This window comes from Takifugu flavidus, chromosome 19 (genome assembly GCF_003711565.1).
Source record: "Takifugu flavidus isolate HTHZ2018 chromosome 19, ASM371156v2, whole genome shotgun sequence".
Lineage (NCBI taxonomy): Eukaryota > Metazoa > Chordata > Actinopteri > Tetraodontiformes > Tetraodontidae > Takifugu > Takifugu flavidus.
Genome location: NC_079538.1, coordinates 1,986,968 through 2,003,622, shown reverse-complemented (window position 1 = coordinate 2,003,622; position 16,655 = coordinate 1,986,968). Strand labels below are relative to the sequence as shown.

The following is a 16,655-nucleotide window of genomic DNA, read 5'->3' as shown; positions in this document are numbered from 1 at the left end:
CCGATGCGGGTATTGCGCGCTTCGAACTGGGCCTTCGGGTCCAACGACAGCATCCGGTTCTGCTGTGAATACTGACTCCTGCTTGTTCAGTTCTAATTATATTAAAACATGGTTTCTACATTTACTATAATCTATTTTTTATCTTATGATGTGGGGCAAAACATTCAAATTTTAGAACCCATCATGGGCCACCAGTCAAAAAGTTTGTCAAAAAGACTCAATCAATTATTTATTTCTGTACATACTGTACAGAGTTCCCACTGACCATGATTTGCTGTGGCCTGTGACTTGGGTTACCCTCAGGAGGGATTCTGTGAAGGACCAGGCTCGTGTAGAATGGGGGAGCCTCCTGCTGATAGCTGATTACTTACTTACTGTAGTCCCGTCGGTAGAACCATCGTCCCGTTGGCGATCCCAGAGAAGCGCTGCAATTCCTTCTAGTCTCCACTGCCTGGAAATTCTCTGTGGCTGCCCTGACTCTCCTGCCTTGAATAACCAAGCCTAAAAAGGAGACATGAAACTCACACTATTCAGCCCTGAATAAAAACAAGTGAGAGTACTCGGCGAACATGAGAATTCTGCTCCTCAAGCACTCTAGAAAAAAATCTAAATGTCATCTAAGTAAATGAAAACAAGTGTATTCAAGAAGTCCAGGAGAACTTCATTAATCAGGACAGGAATGGACTTGTCCAACTTCTCCAGGCTGATGCCCAGCTGTTCTGTGAGAACCTCATGGATTAAAATGTCCTCAGCACCTGAATCATTGACTGCTTGCAGGGGTAGAGCGATGTTAAATATGCACAGGGAGGCCTTGACCAAGAGTCTGGACCAAGGGGGGAATGTATCACTGGACTACTGGCATCTCAGAACCTGCATGCTCACTAACCATCCACCATACAGGTAGCATTAACATGAGCAGATGGCCCACAGTACAGGAGCTCCCCAGCACAGATCCCGTGGAGTCACTTTTATGGCATTAGTCTAGCCTGTCGCAGTTGCCATGGCTCCCGTTGGGGGGGAGGGCAAAATGGAATTACCGGACTGAACTGGGGTCTCTCACAAAGGTGACTGTTGATCTTAATAGCATGAGAAGTGAAGGTCAGACGGCTCATCTTGGGTGGCCAACTCATCTGCCATTTAGCCCCTTGGAAAAGTCTGTATTGTGAGCTGAGTAATTCCATTGGGGAGTCAGACCTAAATGTCCAAAATTCCACAGAGTAATCTGCCACCGCACAACATCCCTGCTGGAGACTCATTTGAAACATTGAGTCTGTGACCAGGACGATCAAAGACAGCTCTAAGGTTAGCTACAACATTAGCTTCTGCCCAGAAGGTCCAGTCTCTCCCTTTCAGTCCAGACTGGAGACCTGGTGGTTTAACTCCATGAGCAGACTGTTGCCTACTCTCCAGGAGAGGCCGGATGACAAAGTGTAGATGAGGGCTGACGGGGCTGAACGTGGCAAGTGAGGCTGGTGGCAAAAAACAAGACATTCAAAAAATAGAAATCCAAAAACATCATTTAGCAAAGTCTTCTGGAAACAACAACGCTGGAGCTGGACCCTGATTAACCACAGGTGATTCAACAACAACCTGCTAGAGTATGGGAGGGAGACGTGGAGCTGAATATTGCAGGTCTGCATGAGCTGATGAGAAGCAGGTGAGGAACCCTGGAGGACTGGTCGGAGAGTTAAACCAGCAACGCCTGCACCCGTAAGGGAAACGAACGAGGCAGACGCAGAACAGGAAGCACAGGGAAACACCAGGAAAACCAAGGAAAATAGAAGCACGCAGAGCTTCCCTCAACTTTTGTAGCAGGTACCAGGTGCACTGATCCCCCAGAGAAGAACCCTATTGAATTCTGGTCTGATCAAAGGAAGCAGGGCGTTATGATCCTGTGTCTGGTCTGTGGTGCTCCGTTTCTCCACTAGGAGGCGTGGTTGCCCCATCTCACGTGCTGGCTGCCGCTACACCTGCAGCTCAACAGGTTGAGGAGCAGCTGTCCTGGGTCAGATCGTTGTGTCAGATCGGAGTGAAGTGTTAGTTCACTATCATCGGCGCTTGCCATTGACCCTCATGTGATGCTTGATGCGTTGGAGTCATAATCCAGCACCAGCTGGATGAGAACATCTAATAGTTTATGGCTCTCTAACACTCTCCAGAGGGGAAGGAGTAGTAGCAAATAGAGAGTGAGCCTTGTATCTGCTGTGGAAATGTTTGCCTGATACTTCTGGGAAGGTCACTTCAACCTGATCACAGACCGTGGGCCTCTATGGACATCGTTTGGAGATTCCCACCATGTCCATATACAGAGATGGGATTGTCAGTCTCACAGGCATTGCAACGCTGACGGCTTTCCTTGCTCCAGGGATGCAGCAACAGATATAATATGAAAGACGGTTTCACATATATGTTAAAAAAAAATAAAAAAGACACCCAAGAACCCCCCCTCCCACCACACACACACACACACTCACACAAAAACAAAGCTATATTAGACCCTTCTGTTATTGTGCATTTGCCCGCTTTGCGTGTTACACTGGGATGGATGGATGGATGGATGGATGGATGGATTGATGGATGGATGGATGGATGGATGGATTGATGGATGGATGGATGGATGATGGATGGATGGATGGATGGATGGATGGATGGATGGATGGATGGATGGATGGATGGATGATGGATGGATGGATGGATGGCAGGCAGGCAGCAGTGTAGGTTATTTAAAAAGTAAAAGGTCTGTTAATAGATGATAAAGACTAAACATATAGGAACTACACTAACATACGCTACATACAACAAATAATAGTATGTTTGTGAAGTAGGTTAGAGGCAGAAACCTGGTGCTGAACACGCAGGGGGTTGGAGGCATTGTCCAACAGGGACGGGAGCTTTTCCAGGGTCCTTTTCTTTGCTACTGACAACATAGACTCCAGATCCACCGATCCCTCTGCACACCACCGCAGAGAAGAGGGGACTGGCTCCAACAGTCTGGTAGAACCAACAAGCAGGTGACTGAAGCCACAAATGTGCTCATGGCTACTGAAGAGTAGCTGGAACTCCCCAACAGTCAGCTGAACTGATGAAGCTTCCTGGCTGAGAGGTGAGACATCTTCATGGAACTCAACCAGCCCAGCTACAATCCTACCACCAGAATTACCATGACCTGGAGGACCGAGAACCTTCACAGACCAACATATTTTTGTTATTTCTGGATAACAAACTGGAACAGCTTCACATGTTAAAAAGAAACGCAAATATCTGGTGTGACCTTTGGCCCTGCAGCTAGCCTTCATGCTAACACTGGTGTTGTGTGCTTTTCTTCAGGTTGCAGAACCTCCACCCTGTCTCCCTGTGGACAAGCATCGAGCAGGAAAATGTTCTCCAGCATTTCTGCACACGATCACACGACTGACGAGGCAACACGTGCAGCTCATTTTAAAATTCCTAGATACCAAATTCAGTTCTAATTAAGCATTAAAACACAAAGCATTTCAGTGATCAGCAATACCGTTTATTTAGGGCAGTAGTGGTGAAGACCTTACACAGCAGGGTGGCCTAATAAATGTGTTTAGCAGTGCACACACACACACACACACATATATATATACACACACACACGCTATATGTGCATGCTATATTTACAATTATTCATTTATCTGAATTAAACAATAAAGCTAAACTACTGAATTGGCGGTTAATGAATATAAGTCTCTTTCTGTATCACTCACTCCAGCTGCACACTGACCTTTGACCTTAGCGATGCCCTCCATTTTAGATTTATGTCTTTAGCATAACAAAGCACAACAATTACACAGGTCAAATGTATTTGGATGTATGATGTTTGAGATCGTTCCTCTCCACTTTTCTGGTCCTGCTCCAGGTTGTTCTGCACCTGTTGCTTGTTAAGGGTCAGTCCCGTGTTAAGGGTCAGTCCCGTGTTAAGGGTCAGTCCCGTGTTAAGGGTCAGTCCCTTGTTCAGGGTCGCTCCCTGGGTTTCTGTAAAGTCTCAAGAGACAATGGTGATTGTAACAGTGGCTATGGAAATACAGTACTATTGCACTAAATATTTGGCTAATAGCAGGCTAATGTGAGCCAGTGCTAGATTTGCACCTCTGATTGAACCTTTAGGCCTATTACATCACTAATGACCCTTAACTTCAAAGAAACAGTTGTGGACCACAATTCCATCAGGGAAAAGCCACCTTTTATAATGCAAAGCTGGAAGGGAAGCCAGGAAAATGCCTCTAAATATAAAGTGAAGGTAAACTTCTGGTCCACCAAGACATCAACGCTACAATAAGTCATTAACATTACTAGTAGTTGATATTTCACATTCTTGAAGTAGCAATGGAAACTAGTCAGAACAAAAACAGAAAGCAAGAGAAACTGTTGGATATTCAGGATAAGACATCTGTCAGTGTTGTACAGGTGACCAGTTGGACGCAGCACGAGTCCCCCCAGACACAGACCCCGTCAGTTAGGAAATCTACTCTTTTGTTCCAGTGGTGGCCAGGGTTGCCCTTCCAGAGACACCGTCATCTTCCCTTCCCTTCTGAATAGCACACAGGCCCAGTCTCACATTCCATGAAGCCTTGGTCAAAGAAGCACATTGTTCATAGTTCATAGTCAAACTTGTACTCCTGAGCCAGGTAGATTCTGCGGAAAATGAGTGTAGCGAGGGCCAGAGTGAGCACCACGATGAGGACTGCTGAGCCGGCGTGGCCTTCGTCCTGAGTGCGGTGAGGAGCAGCAGCAAAGGGGCGCCGGCTTGATATTTCACTCTGCTCTTCAGCGCCGTCCGAGTCTCTCCTGCTGGACAAATCTCTCGGGCCGCGCTCACGCTGCCTGAGACCCACGGAGGGACTGGAGTCCACGTCAGGGCGGGGCCCCTCGGACTCTGTGGTTGGAGACTCCTGTATGAGAAGGAAGGCAAAGAATAAGAGAGCAGCACCCTCATAACTCAGTTTCTTTGTAGAACCCCTACAGGGCTTTTCCCCCATTCAATGAGATTCATAGTGCTGAAAAGCCACTTCTAGAGGCAAATACCAGCAGCAACGAACCAGACTGAGGTAAGTCCCACATATCCTGTCTTCCAGCTGTGACAGTAAAAGGTTGATCTTAGCAGGGCTCATCAAATGTGTGTTGGTCTTGATTTTATCCCACATCCTGCTGTGAGGCGACAGAGGTGATGCTTGACTCTCTTTCTACACTCGTGGAATCAAAGCAGGCTTGTTTTAACTGTCAGGGCCACAAAAGAGCCTAAAACAGACTGAAACCTGGCTAACTGAAGGGAACTGTCCGTCAAAATAGGGTGGATAATAACGGTATTTGAAATGCTAACAAACACGCATGAGTCTTAGAATAACTCAAAAGAGCAAACAGCAGTTTACCACTGGGAAACAACAGAGGGCAGTTTTCAGGACCTGATCAGCCTGGTGACCTCCAGAAGCTTCAAACCCAACAGAGCTGGAGACGTCTCCTTGAGTGTCCACGGAAGGTTCGCTGTCCATACTTGTCCCACTAGCTGGGGTGGACTCCGCCTAAAGCAAAACACAAATATGATGCTTATCTAGAGTGGCCATTTGTTCTCTTGGGAAAGGGCAGGTTACTGGGAACTGCAAGTTGAAGTTGAACCACTTCTTCACTTGCGTTTTCTACTCCCATTCAGAATGTTAATGATGTTCCTTAGATAAGATCATTGGGGATGATGTCCAACGACGACTGTTAGGGTGACTGGTTGTCTGTACCTTGAATCTGATCTGCTGGGCCAGTTCTTTCGCCCCACGTTCCTCTGCACTGGGGCTGCTATTGGGGCTCAGAGTCAAGAGGGCAGAGCACATGGAGGAGCCACACACCTCACAGATGAAGTCCTGGGACCTGTTCAAAAAGGTTCATTTACATGTTACCCACCCTGTCAGAACAAAAAAACCCATTCTGTGACTGAATTATCAGCAAAATCCTAATAATGATACTAACATAATAGTACTGGGTCAATAATTAATTAAGCCACACGCTGGAAAGAACTTGGATTGAACAAGTTCTGGGCTCCTGGTGCTATGACCTCGGTCAAAGCTTTGGCATACTGGAACCTTAGTGGCACAGTGAGAATAGTTTCCACCTTAAACTGAGGTATGTGGAACTTTGTTGATAGTGTTTAAGTGACACAACAGACAGATGTACTGGTTTCCACTTAAAAAGGTTTGGTGATGGTAGATGATGATCCAGCCATGCCTTTACAAGCAGGTTGTAAATGTAGAAAGTATAAGAGGCTCTAAATGGTGTGTAAAAATGACTCAAAACGTCAGGGTCTGAGGGTCTACTACATGTTCATGTCATCGACCTGTGCAGCACAATACTTGAGTTCTCCTCCTCATGGATATCAGTGTTGGTTCATCACTCACTATAGAGCAACTCATTTATTTGTTTTCATGTAAAAAACCCAGAAATGTGAAAGCAGCAGAACATTATGATGGTTATATTTAGTAGTTAATCAGTAACTCAGGACGCAGCCTGGAGTCTCTGCCAGAGCCACTTCCTGTTACAGAGAACTGCCTCAAATGTGCTCTTCCTGTCTTAGTAGAACAACTTAGCTTAGCACTGGGCATTTGGGATTTTATACTGATGTTTTACCTTTTTATCTTAACCGATTCAGAGCCAAATGCTGAGCAAGCAAAGACCTGAAAACGTACATTTCTAGACACCTTGCTAGGACACCAGCTGGACTGGGTCTATGTAACCCTGACAGTTGTACTGTGGCCTCCTCTGGAGTGGTTCCCAACACTGCTCACGCACACAATAGGGTCAACGTCTCGTAGAAGCGAGATGAAAGACTTGCTCGCCGCGAGACGCAGCCTGACCACCGCCAACCAATATGTCACTTTCTTTAGAATAAATGTGATTTTAGCTCCATTGAGTTCTGCCTGACAACTCCTAAACATTAACAACTACAATATCAGTGTTTTCCCTGATCGTTTACAGGAGCTCCTTGTGTGATGAAGACGAGTGCGTTCCCGTCCTAGAGGGGTCTTCCTGGGTCTAAAGGCCGGGGCTGTGTGCTACTCCACATGTTAACAGCACGGAGTCTGTATGGAGCATGTGAACCCGACCCTGGTCAAAGCAACAACACTGCTCCATCATCACCATCATCACCATCATCACCATCTGTTTACAGAGAGGAGGCTTTATTCTACCACATCGTACTTCTTAGCAAGAGCCCTCCTCTCTTCTGGGGTATAATCAAGAGATCCGATTGCTCCCTCTCCTTTTGTTGGCATGAATCCAATGATAGCTATGAGGGCTGTCCGGACTGGAAGAGAGGAAGAGAGAGCAGAGTTAGAAAGATGATGGGCACCAGTGCTGGAAGCAGAAAGCATGTTGGGCTGCAGAGCTTTGCTAGCAAAAGCTTTGTTTTCTGGAAACCAGGGACCATCTAGAATTTGGTGTTCAGAACATATTTGTTTCTGAGAGCTCAGACCTGCCCCAGAAGCCCAGTTGGGATGTATAGTATGTATACAGTGTGTAAGCAGCAGTCACACGAGGCTACATACGGCACTGCTTGGACCTCTAGAGCAGCTTACGTAGTTGTTTCTGTTGGCTTTCCAGGATATTTTTTATTTCCTTATCAGATATGAAATGTCAGATATAGGTTTAAAACGACACTACTGATGAGAGCGTACTGGATCACAGATTCCAGGACTGGTTCTGTCGGATCAGGGAGAGGGTGAGGTGTACAGAAAGGTTCTTAAGCCACACTGCTACAGGTGCACGGGGCAGATGTTCACTAATAAGATGCAAATCTGTTTCCTAATATTCTCGTTCTTCACGCCCTGTTTCACTTTCCCCCTCGACACATTTCAAACGGCAACTTGCAGTGAAACTCCGAGTGCACCAACCCAGAAACACACACACACACACACACACACACACACACACACACACACACACACACACACACGCACACGCACACACACACACACACAGCTTTTGAACTGACAGGAGCAGCTACCTACAGAAGCTGAAGCTTGTCCTTCAAACTTACTGCTCCAAGATGGTTGCCAGGTTTCTGGATGGTGGCCAGAGATGCTCAAGCAAATTTTCTTCCCAACTTCAAATCTTCCATTTGGCTTGAAGAAAAGGAAATAAAAGTAGATGGAGGTCAGATACTGTCAGTGGTTGAGAAGATCACCTACTGCACAAAAGGGTGTTGCAGAAGCTGGTGGAAATGTTGAAGCACCTGGAGAAAGATACACACAAACACGCAAGAGCCGTCTTCCTCTTACTGTAAGGAGGATGATGCTGGGGGGCTTCATGGGGTACTCTGGGGGAAGCACAATCCTGCCATGGTAGACCCCACCATCAAACTCAGAGTCCGGGGGGCCTCGGACAGAGAAGTGCCATTCAAAGAGGTTATCCTGCAGGAAAAGGATTGCATGAAGATGAGTGGAGACAACCTTCGACATGAGGTGTGTGTGCTGGTGCAGGAAACCTACGTCCAGCGGCTGGGCATGATAGTGCTCTGTGGGCTCCCTCAGCTCAGCAGCTTCCTTCATCAGCCTCTTCACCGCTAGGGTTAGGGACAGGAGAACACCACAAATCCTCCAGGTCAGTCACGCAGCCACGCCACATCTACCAGTTTATTTATCTGTTACGACGCTTTCATGCCAGATCACGAGAGGGAACAACTGCTACAGCTCCAGTGGATCAACGGTCATCAGAAGGACTCTTCAGCACTTTAGTTATTGTACTGGCTTGGGCAAAGTCATCTAAGTAAGACTCCGGTCTTTAATTACTTCAATCAGATTTTAATCCTTGGGAAAGTGTGATTTGTGGTCATCACGACATATTTGATCAGATTTTCAGTGATCCAGATAGACAGAACTCAGATTTGGAGCTGTGGCGTGAACAGGGCTGTGCATAAGGTGATTATTTCCTGGGTTAGGGATGCGTCAACGTTGTTGGGCTGTCACATTCAAAGGGCAATTTAGTTCAGCTTAATCACATGGAAGCTACGGATTCATTCATTTATATTCCGATATGAATATCCAGTGTTAGGGAGCCAGAGGACAAGAAAGCAGCTTGAGACAACAGGTGCTATATTAATCACACCTGGAAAAGTAATATATTCCAATGTTCTGCATTTGCTGTCATGGAAACAGCAGGACCATTCATATACACATTCAGCCAGCCGTCCAAAGCTGAAAGAGGACCCAGTAGTGTGAGCAACCCTCACGGTCTTTGTCCCGCGTCCTGGACCCCATCAAGTGGGACATTTTGAAGCATCGACTTGTTACTGCCAGTATATAGAAAGTTAAATGTAACACAACAGCAGTTCCTCTGAACACGACCGGGACGACCAGGCTTTAGCTGCTTATCCTTAAAATGATTAACAATTCCATCTACTTTGTCCTTTATACATTTTCCTCATCTCTAGAGACGTCCTTGTATTACCGGTCTATTTGATGTTGCGTTTAGTGGACAGTCCCTGAACGCAGCACGGTCTGATGTTTCTTCAGCATACTTGTTACTTGTTGCTCCGCTAAAACAGGGCTTCGTGCCAACTAAGATGGTAAGTTTTCCCCAGAGAATGGCACACCTTTGCTGAAAAGACAACGCTGAATGTGTAACGATGACTGACGGCTGAACACCGAACTGTCCGCCGCTGTTTCCGGACACTAACTATCCTTTTGGAGTTCGGCGCTCAGCTGGTCGGAATAACAAAGACAAGGGCTGAAATGCGCCTTACCTGGACTCTTGAGGTTGTATTTACTCTCCATATTGTCGGTCGCCGAACCGCCTGTTTAATGACGTGGGTTGTTGGGTTTGCTAACAGGACCAGCTGAAACCAGCTAGCTTTCTATTCTTACCGCTACGACCGAGCTTACAATATCAACAGAATAACACGGAAATCCTCCTCACGACAGCTAAATCTGGATGCTGAATTCAGTGTTTTCCAACAATATTCACCGAATGTTTAACAAGTCGTCTTCTTTTCCAGAATATTACGCGAGACTATGGCGTCATTGCGGAAACGTAAACAGGAAGTGGTTGACACGTGTCTGGGTTTCTTCTTCCGCTTTGCGACCCGCCTACCTCGGGCTCTGATTGGTTCCTTCAATCTTTTTTGACAATAAAAAACAAATGACTGTTTCGAATGACTGTGTCACAGTGGCTAACCCTAACCCATGTTCTGATCCTTATCAATCCTCTGCTGACCTCCTGCTGACCTCCTCCTCAGCTGACCTCCTCCTATGCTGACCTCCTCCTCTGCTGACCTCCTCCTCTGCTGACCTCCTCCTATGCTGACCTCCTCCTCTGCTGACCTCCTCCTCTGCTGACCTCCTCCTCTGCTGACCTCCTCCTCTGCTGGCCTCCTCCTCTGCTGATCTCCTCCTATGCTGACATCCTCCTCTGCTGACCTCCTCCTCTGCTGACCTCCTCCTCTGCTGACCTGCTGACCTCCTCCTCTGCTGATCTCCTCCTATGCTGACATCCTTCTCTGCTGACCTCCTCCTATGCTGACATCCTCCTCTGCTGACCTCCTCCTCTGCTGGCTTCCTCCTCTGCTGACCTCCTCCTTTGCTGACCTCCTCCTCTGCTGGCCTCCTCCTCTGCTGATCTCCTCCTCTGCTGACCTCCTCCTCTGCTCACCTCCTGCTGACCTCCTCCTCTGCTGACCTCCTCCTCTGCTGGCCTCCTCCTCTGCTGATCTCCTCCTCTACTGACCTCCTCCTCTGCTGACCTCATCATCTGCTGACCTCCTGCTGACCTCCTCCTCTGCTGACCTCCTGCTGACCTCCTCCTCTGCTGACCTACTCCTCTGCTGACATCTTCCTCTGCTGACCTCCTGCTGACCTCCTCCTCCACCACATTACTGCATTCATTCATCCTCTGGTGACATTAATGTAAAACCAATTTAATAGAGACATATTTCTGCTATTAACAATCGGCTATTAAGTAGTAATTACCACTAGCATGTAATGGAACATCCGTGTAACCTCACTGATCCTTGAACCAGAGGAGTCCTGTACCAAGTGTTTAGACGTGTGTTGCAGGGTGCACTTGGTCTACCTTCGTGTCCTCTCACACATGTCCAGCACAGCTCTAAAGGTGCTTCTGTAAGGGGCAGCTGGGCAACACGTAGCTGCCATAAGCTAACATCAACACAGTCCACCAGGGAGTGTCTTCACCGTCTCACCGTCCACACTACACAATGAGCCGGACATGATGGGAACAGCATCAACGTTCGCTTACAGGTTCCATGATGGACAGAAGTGAATGGATGTGAGAGGATCTTGTGAATCTCAAGAGCCAGGCTAGCCTGTCGAGTGTTAGCCTGGTGTTATTTTGTAAATGAGGTGCTGTTGTGCTGAAGAAGCTGTCGGAAGCTGTGATCTTGGCTCACTTGAGCCGCGTCTCAGCTCGGAGAGGTACATCAGTACTTGAAGGAATACTGCTGACATGTTAGTGATAGCAGCTGGAGGAAGCTTCACAAACACACTGAATTCTTCTCTCCTTGTCTAAATGGTTTCTGAGCCAGCAGCTCTCACCCAGATTTATGGCTGCAACCTTGAACTGAGGCTGCTTGTGGAGCTGAGGGGGATTATTCCTGTTCATCTGGCTTTTTTCCATCCTCACAAATACATCTTAAGGACTCCTTTTCCTCTCATCCCGTCCAGCAGTGATGCAGCAGCTTCGGCATCCGGCAGATTTACAGTGTTGAACTCATGTGTTCGGATGACTGTTTATAGTAGTTTACACATTAATGTTGGACCTGACTGAGGACAGTTTTGTTGGTGCTGAATGCTCTAGAATCCATCTGTCTTCATGCAAGAAAGGCAAAAAGAAAAGCAGGGGTTTCTGAGAAAAACTATAGAAAGGAAACACTTTTGATTTCATTTTGTCAAAGAAAAACACAGATTGGATTAAAAACCACCTGATATGTGAAAATGGTGGCTGAGTGGAGGTATGTATATATGTGTGTGTGTGTGTGTGTGTGTGTGCCCATCAGACAGAAAACACCAAAGAAATGTTCAAACCAAAGTCTGAAGAAGGAAGAATGTTTATGAATGACAGGAAGGTCGGCAGCGTCCCCTCAAAAGGTCGCTGCCTCACACACATTCACACTAGAAAATAAAAGGAAAACAGCAAGAAGAATACAAACGTCAACAAATCAATGGTGCCTCTGCACATTTACGTATGAGCAGATAAATGGCTTTAATATACTTTCACTTCCAAAACAACTGCTGGATTGTGTGTGTGTGTGTGTGTGTGTGGTGTGTGTGTGTGTGTGGAGGGAAGGGAAGGGATCAAGGTTTGGAGGTCAGGAACAGGGTTAGCTAGGATGGTTAAGGGTGGGAGGTTGGGTTTAAGAGTTGGGCAATACATTGTGTCTATGAAGGTCCTCACAAAGATAGAAGTACAAGGATGTATGTGTCTGCTGCTAAATTATTTTGAAATGGATATTTTTAAACTTCAAACATTCATTTTCATCTCTTTCAAGGAACTTTACTTATATATTTGCTTTCAAACATGACTATAGTTTCATTCCTTGTTGGCCACCTGATGATGGCTGGAATCCCCTTGTGCAGCTTAGCAGAGCCATGCTAACATGCTTTTAGCATTATGTTGTAAATGTTCTATTAGTTTGAGTGCCCGTGGAAACATTTATTAAATATTTGGCCAGTCGCCTCCTTGATTGAAACTCAGCATAGCATTGTTGAGCTATGGCACCTTCGTGGCAGCTGCAGCTGCTGTGGCCACTGTAGTCGTTGACAGTTGCACAGTTGGTCCAAGATCGTCAATATTTGGAGGAGCTAAACTAGCTGTTCTGGAGAAAACGCCGAGTAGATAAAACAATGTCTTTACAGATGCACCACAGTTTTCTGAGCTTGGTGAACTTCAATACAAGATACTTTAACAGATTGACCGCTCTGTCCTCAGAGTCCATCCTTTTCAACCGAAGACCGTTGACTGGTTGTGAGCAGCTGTCCCACATTGCCACAGTACAGCAGAGTTCGCATGGGCCACTTCTGGGGGCAGAGAGGAGAACAGGGGTTAGCGCACAGGTGGACAAGCACAGGTGGACAAAAACAAGTGGACAAGCACAGGTGAACAAGCACAGGTGGACAAAACAGGTGGACAAGCACAGGTGGATAAGCACAGGTGGACAAGCACAGGTGGACAAGCATAGGTGGACAAGCACAGGTGGACAAACACAGGTGGACAAACACAGGTGGATAAACACAGGTGGACAAGCACAGGAGGACAAACACAGGTGGATAAACACAGGTGGACAAGCACAGGAGGACAAACACAGGTGGACAAACACAGGTGGATAAGCACAGGTGGACAAACACAGGTGGACAAGCACAGGTGGACAAACACAGGTGGATAAGCACAGGTGGACAAACACAGGTGGACAAGTACAGGTAGACAAGCACAGGTGGACAAACACAGGTGGACAAGCACAGGTGGACAAACACAGGTGGACAAACACAGGTGGATAAGCACAGGTGGACAAGCACAGGTGGACAAGTACAGGTAGACAAGCACAGGTGGACAAACACAGGTGGACAAGCACAGGTGGACAAGCACAGGTGCACAAGCACAGGTGCACAAGCTTCACTCACACATTTTAGACTGTGGCTGGATGCCACTGGTCCACTATAGGACCTTGAGAGAGCTGTGCCTGAACCGCCTGTCTCGTCTTAGCTGTGAACCTTTGGCCCGGTCTAAGGTCGCGAGTGCTCTCGTGCATGTTTAAATATAGCTGTTAATTCGCTGACCTTCTAATGGAGGGTTTGGACCCAGATCTCATTCCTATTCAAGCTGTGTGTGTGAACATGCGGAGGTCTGGAAAGGTCAACTAAGACTCCTGATGACTCCAGAGGGTTGAAGATGTTTGGACTGTGAGCAGCCAGGCAGTGTGATCTCTTCTGATGATCATCATCCATCGCTGCCCTGAACATGTCAACATTAACCAAAGACACACATATCACAGCAGGACAGCAGGAACCAATCAGCTCTTTACTTTGACAGGATGGAGGTTTCCACCTGGACGGGAGGTGATGGTGTCTTCAGCCAGAACTCCTTCCTGCTGTAGAGTGTGGGTCAGGTGAGCGATGTAGTCTGCAGCCAGAAGAAGAACATCTAGTTTGGAAAGTTTGGTGTCTGCTGGTACTGAAGGCAAAGCAGCCTGAGCAGGAACAGGAGGAGGGAGGAGGACAGGAAGAGTGAGACAGTAGAGGATGAGGATTTATAATCCATCCAAGTAAGAAGGAACATCACACATGTTCAACTACAGGTACTGTCTTCTCAGAAATGTCTCCTATTCAGTCTTTGCAGAAATTAGAAGTGTCCCGAAGTGAAGTGCGAACAACATCTGTGAGGTGGTCCCACCTGCAGACTGAGGAAGGCCTGGCGTAGGTTCCGCACGCGGCTCCGCTCTCGCGCTGCATTTTCCGGGGAGTTTTGACTCCTTATTGTCTTCGACGGGACAACGGGGACAGATCCTGGATCAGAGCCGGGCTGACATTCACAGGCCTACAGAAGCCGACAGTGAGAAGAGGTTTTAGAAGGTGCTGCTCCAGACACCGGCGCTGCCTGCCTGGCTGGGCTGGACACACTTTCCCCAGCCCCTAAACCAGACCTGTAAACCCATACTGGTCACATGACTGAAAACATCACCAGGAACAACTCTAAAGAACAACAATAATATGTAGGCGTCTTCTGCACGTTGTCGACCAGCATAAGATATCGGACAATTTAAAAAAAACATACACTCATACTGGAACGAGTCCGCGTACGGAGCGGAGATCCCGTCTTCTATCCAAAGAACTCACCCAGTTCCTGAACTGGCGACCACCACGGCAGGGGGGTGGACAGAGCTGCAGCCTCAAGCTCTCTGTGGTGGAGCTCTGCACCAGCTGCTGGCTGACCGACATCAGACCTTCCAGAGGATTCTCTGCCATCGGGGGCTCCAGAGCAAAATCATCTGCTGCCAAATTCACGGTAGAAGTGTGGGGTCATTCTTCCCTGTGTAGAAAGATTCCAGTCTTTCCAGTAGAAGGATCAGACTGGTGACTGTTCCAGCATCTGTGGGACTCTGAAACGGGCAGAAAGACCCCCACCGCTTTTCTTATCGGCTGAGGTAATGTGAAGGACTTCATGTGGTTGTTATCTTGTTGTGATCCTCCCCTGTCTGTTCAGCTGCCAAGGAGAGAGCGGGCGGGCAGAAGATTCAGCTCGGGGGAGTGAATCCCTGGGATGGGGTCCCAGGAGAGGGCACCAGGGGTCTTGAGAAACTCTGCTAACTAGTGGACGGAGGTAGGACGCTGTGACATTTGCAGTGAAAGCTCTGTTTCCTGATTCCAGGCTTTGGTCTAATATGGTCAGATAAAAGCTCCACAGCTCCCCACCAGTCTGACCACAGCTCCCCCCAGTCTGACCACAGTTCCCCACCAGTCTGACCACAGTTCCCCACCAGTCTGCCCACAGCTCCCCACCAGTCTGCCCACAGTTCCCCACCAGTCTGACCACAGCTCCCCACCAGTCTGCCCACAGCTCCCCACCAGTCTGACCACAGTTCACCACCAGTCTGCCCACAGTTCCCCACCAGTCTGACCACAGTTCACCACCAGTCTGACCACAGCTCCCCACCAGTCTGCCCACAGCTCCCCACCAGTCTGACCACAGTTCCCCACCAGTCTGACCACAGTTCTCCACCAGTCTGACCACAGCTCCCCACCAGTCTGCCCACAGCTCCCCACCAGTCTGACCACAGTTCCCCACCAGTCTGACCACAGCTCCCCCCAGTCTGACCACAGTTCCCCACCAGTCTGACCACAGTTCCCCCCAGTCTGACCACAGCTCCCCACCAGTCTGACCACAGTTCTCCACCAGTCTGACCACAGCTCCCCACCAGTCTGCCCACAGCTCCCCACCAGTCTGACCACAGCTCCCCCCAGTCTGACCACAGCTCCCCACCAGTCTGACCACAGTTCCCCACCAGTCTGACCACAGCTCCCCACCAGTCTGACCACAGTTCTCCACCAGTCTGACCACAGCTCCCCACCAGTCTGCCACAGCTCCCCACCAGTCTGACCACAGCTCCCCACCAGTCTGACCACAGTTCCCCCCAGTCTGACCACAGCTGCGACCCCAGTTCAGAGTTGGTCATAACTCTGGACGAGCACGAGGGCCAGAGAAGATACAGACACACACATGCATGAGTGCAGGTGCACTGAAGTTTAAATTTACCCTAACAGTCAGTTCACAAAGTGAGACTCGCATGAGTCAATACACACACACACACACACACACACACACACACACACACACACACACACACACACACGCGCACAAACACACACACACACAGTGTTTTTTCTTACAGCTGAAAGAAAAAGAAATAAAACAAGATCTGAAATGTGGGAAAGTGGAACTCCCAAAAAACTACTGACTAACTACTTACTGCTGAAGAACCACGGACGACTACTAACTAACAAATAACTACCGACTACCAAATAACCGTTAACTACCGACTAACTACTGACTAATGCTAACTACTGAATAACTACTGACTACTACTAACTACTGAATAACTGCTAACTACTGACTAATGCTAACTACTGACTACTACTAACTACTGAATA

The 16,655-nt window shown here is 47.9% G+C and overlaps 2 protein-coding genes across 4 annotated transcripts; both read right to left on the bottom strand.

The window, feature by feature from the left end:
* Positions 1-3,492: 3,492 nt before the first annotated feature.
* On the bottom strand, positions 3,493-10,057 carry ube2j1 (ubiquitin-conjugating enzyme E2, J1). Its single transcript, XM_057016935.1, has 8 exons — positions 9,746-10,057; positions 8,493-8,566; positions 8,283-8,414; positions 8,042-8,126; positions 7,204-7,309; positions 5,751-5,880; positions 5,427-5,543; positions 3,493-4,916 (listed from the first exon to the last, which is right to left on the bottom strand). Exons 1-8 carry the CDS (start codon positions 9,774-9,776, stop codon positions 4,617-4,619), a joined length of 975 nt encoding a protein of 324 aa, XP_056872915.1. The 5' UTR covers positions 9,777-10,057; the 3' UTR covers positions 3,493-4,616.
* A 1,986-nt stretch (positions 10,058-12,043) lies between these two features.
* Positions 12,044-15,097, bottom strand: LOC130516126 (transcription factor 24-like). Of its 3 annotated transcripts, none has more exons than XR_008947359.1 (5): positions 14,844-15,097; positions 14,401-14,544; positions 14,033-14,197; positions 13,788-13,962; positions 12,044-13,031 (listed from the first exon to the last, which is right to left on the bottom strand). XR_008947359.1 is itself a non-coding variant. In XM_057016936.1 (4 exons), the coding sequence occupies exons 1-4, from the start codon at positions 14,970-14,972 to the stop codon at positions 12,939-12,941; spliced, it is 531 nt and encodes a 176-aa protein (XP_056872916.1). In that variant the 5' UTR covers positions 14,973-15,097; the 3' UTR covers positions 12,044-12,938. The 3 variants fall into 3 exon arrangements, 1 of the variants encoding a protein (XP_056872916.1); XR_008947358.1 differs by having other exon boundaries at positions 14,056-14,197; XM_057016936.1 differs by lacking the exon at positions 13,788-13,962.
* Between the last annotated feature and the right edge of the window lie 1,558 nt (positions 15,098-16,655).

What these genes read in the sequence shown, in the direction of transcription:
- ube2j1 (XM_057016935.1), bottom strand. Translation starts at nt 9,776, where the DNA reads ATGGAGAGTAAATACAACCTCAAGAGTCCAG. An exon ending in ATCATGCCCAGCCGCTGGAC is followed by an intron (nt 8,415 to 8,492) that starts GTAGGTTTCCTG and finishes CTTTTCCTGCAG; the next exon opens with GATAACCTCTTTGAATGGCA. An exon ending in CCAGCATCATCCTCCTTACA is followed by an intron (nt 8,127 to 8,282) that starts GTAAGAGGAAGA and finishes CTTTTCTTCAAG; the next exon opens with CCAAATGGAAGATTTGAAGT.
- LOC130516126 (XM_057016936.1), bottom strand. Translation starts at nt 14,972, where the DNA reads ATGGCAGAGAATCCTCTGGAAGGTCTGATGTCGGTCAGCCAGCAGCTG. An exon ending in AGGCCTTCCTCAGTCTGCAG is followed by an intron (nt 14,198 to 14,400) that starts GTGGGACCACCT and finishes GTTCCTGCTCAG; the next exon opens with GCTGCTTTGCCTTCAGTACC. An exon ending in GAAACCTCCATCCTGTCAAA is followed by an intron (nt 13,032 to 14,032) that starts GTAAAGAGCTGA and finishes CTCTGCCCCCAG; the next exon opens with AAGTGGCCCATGCGAACTCT.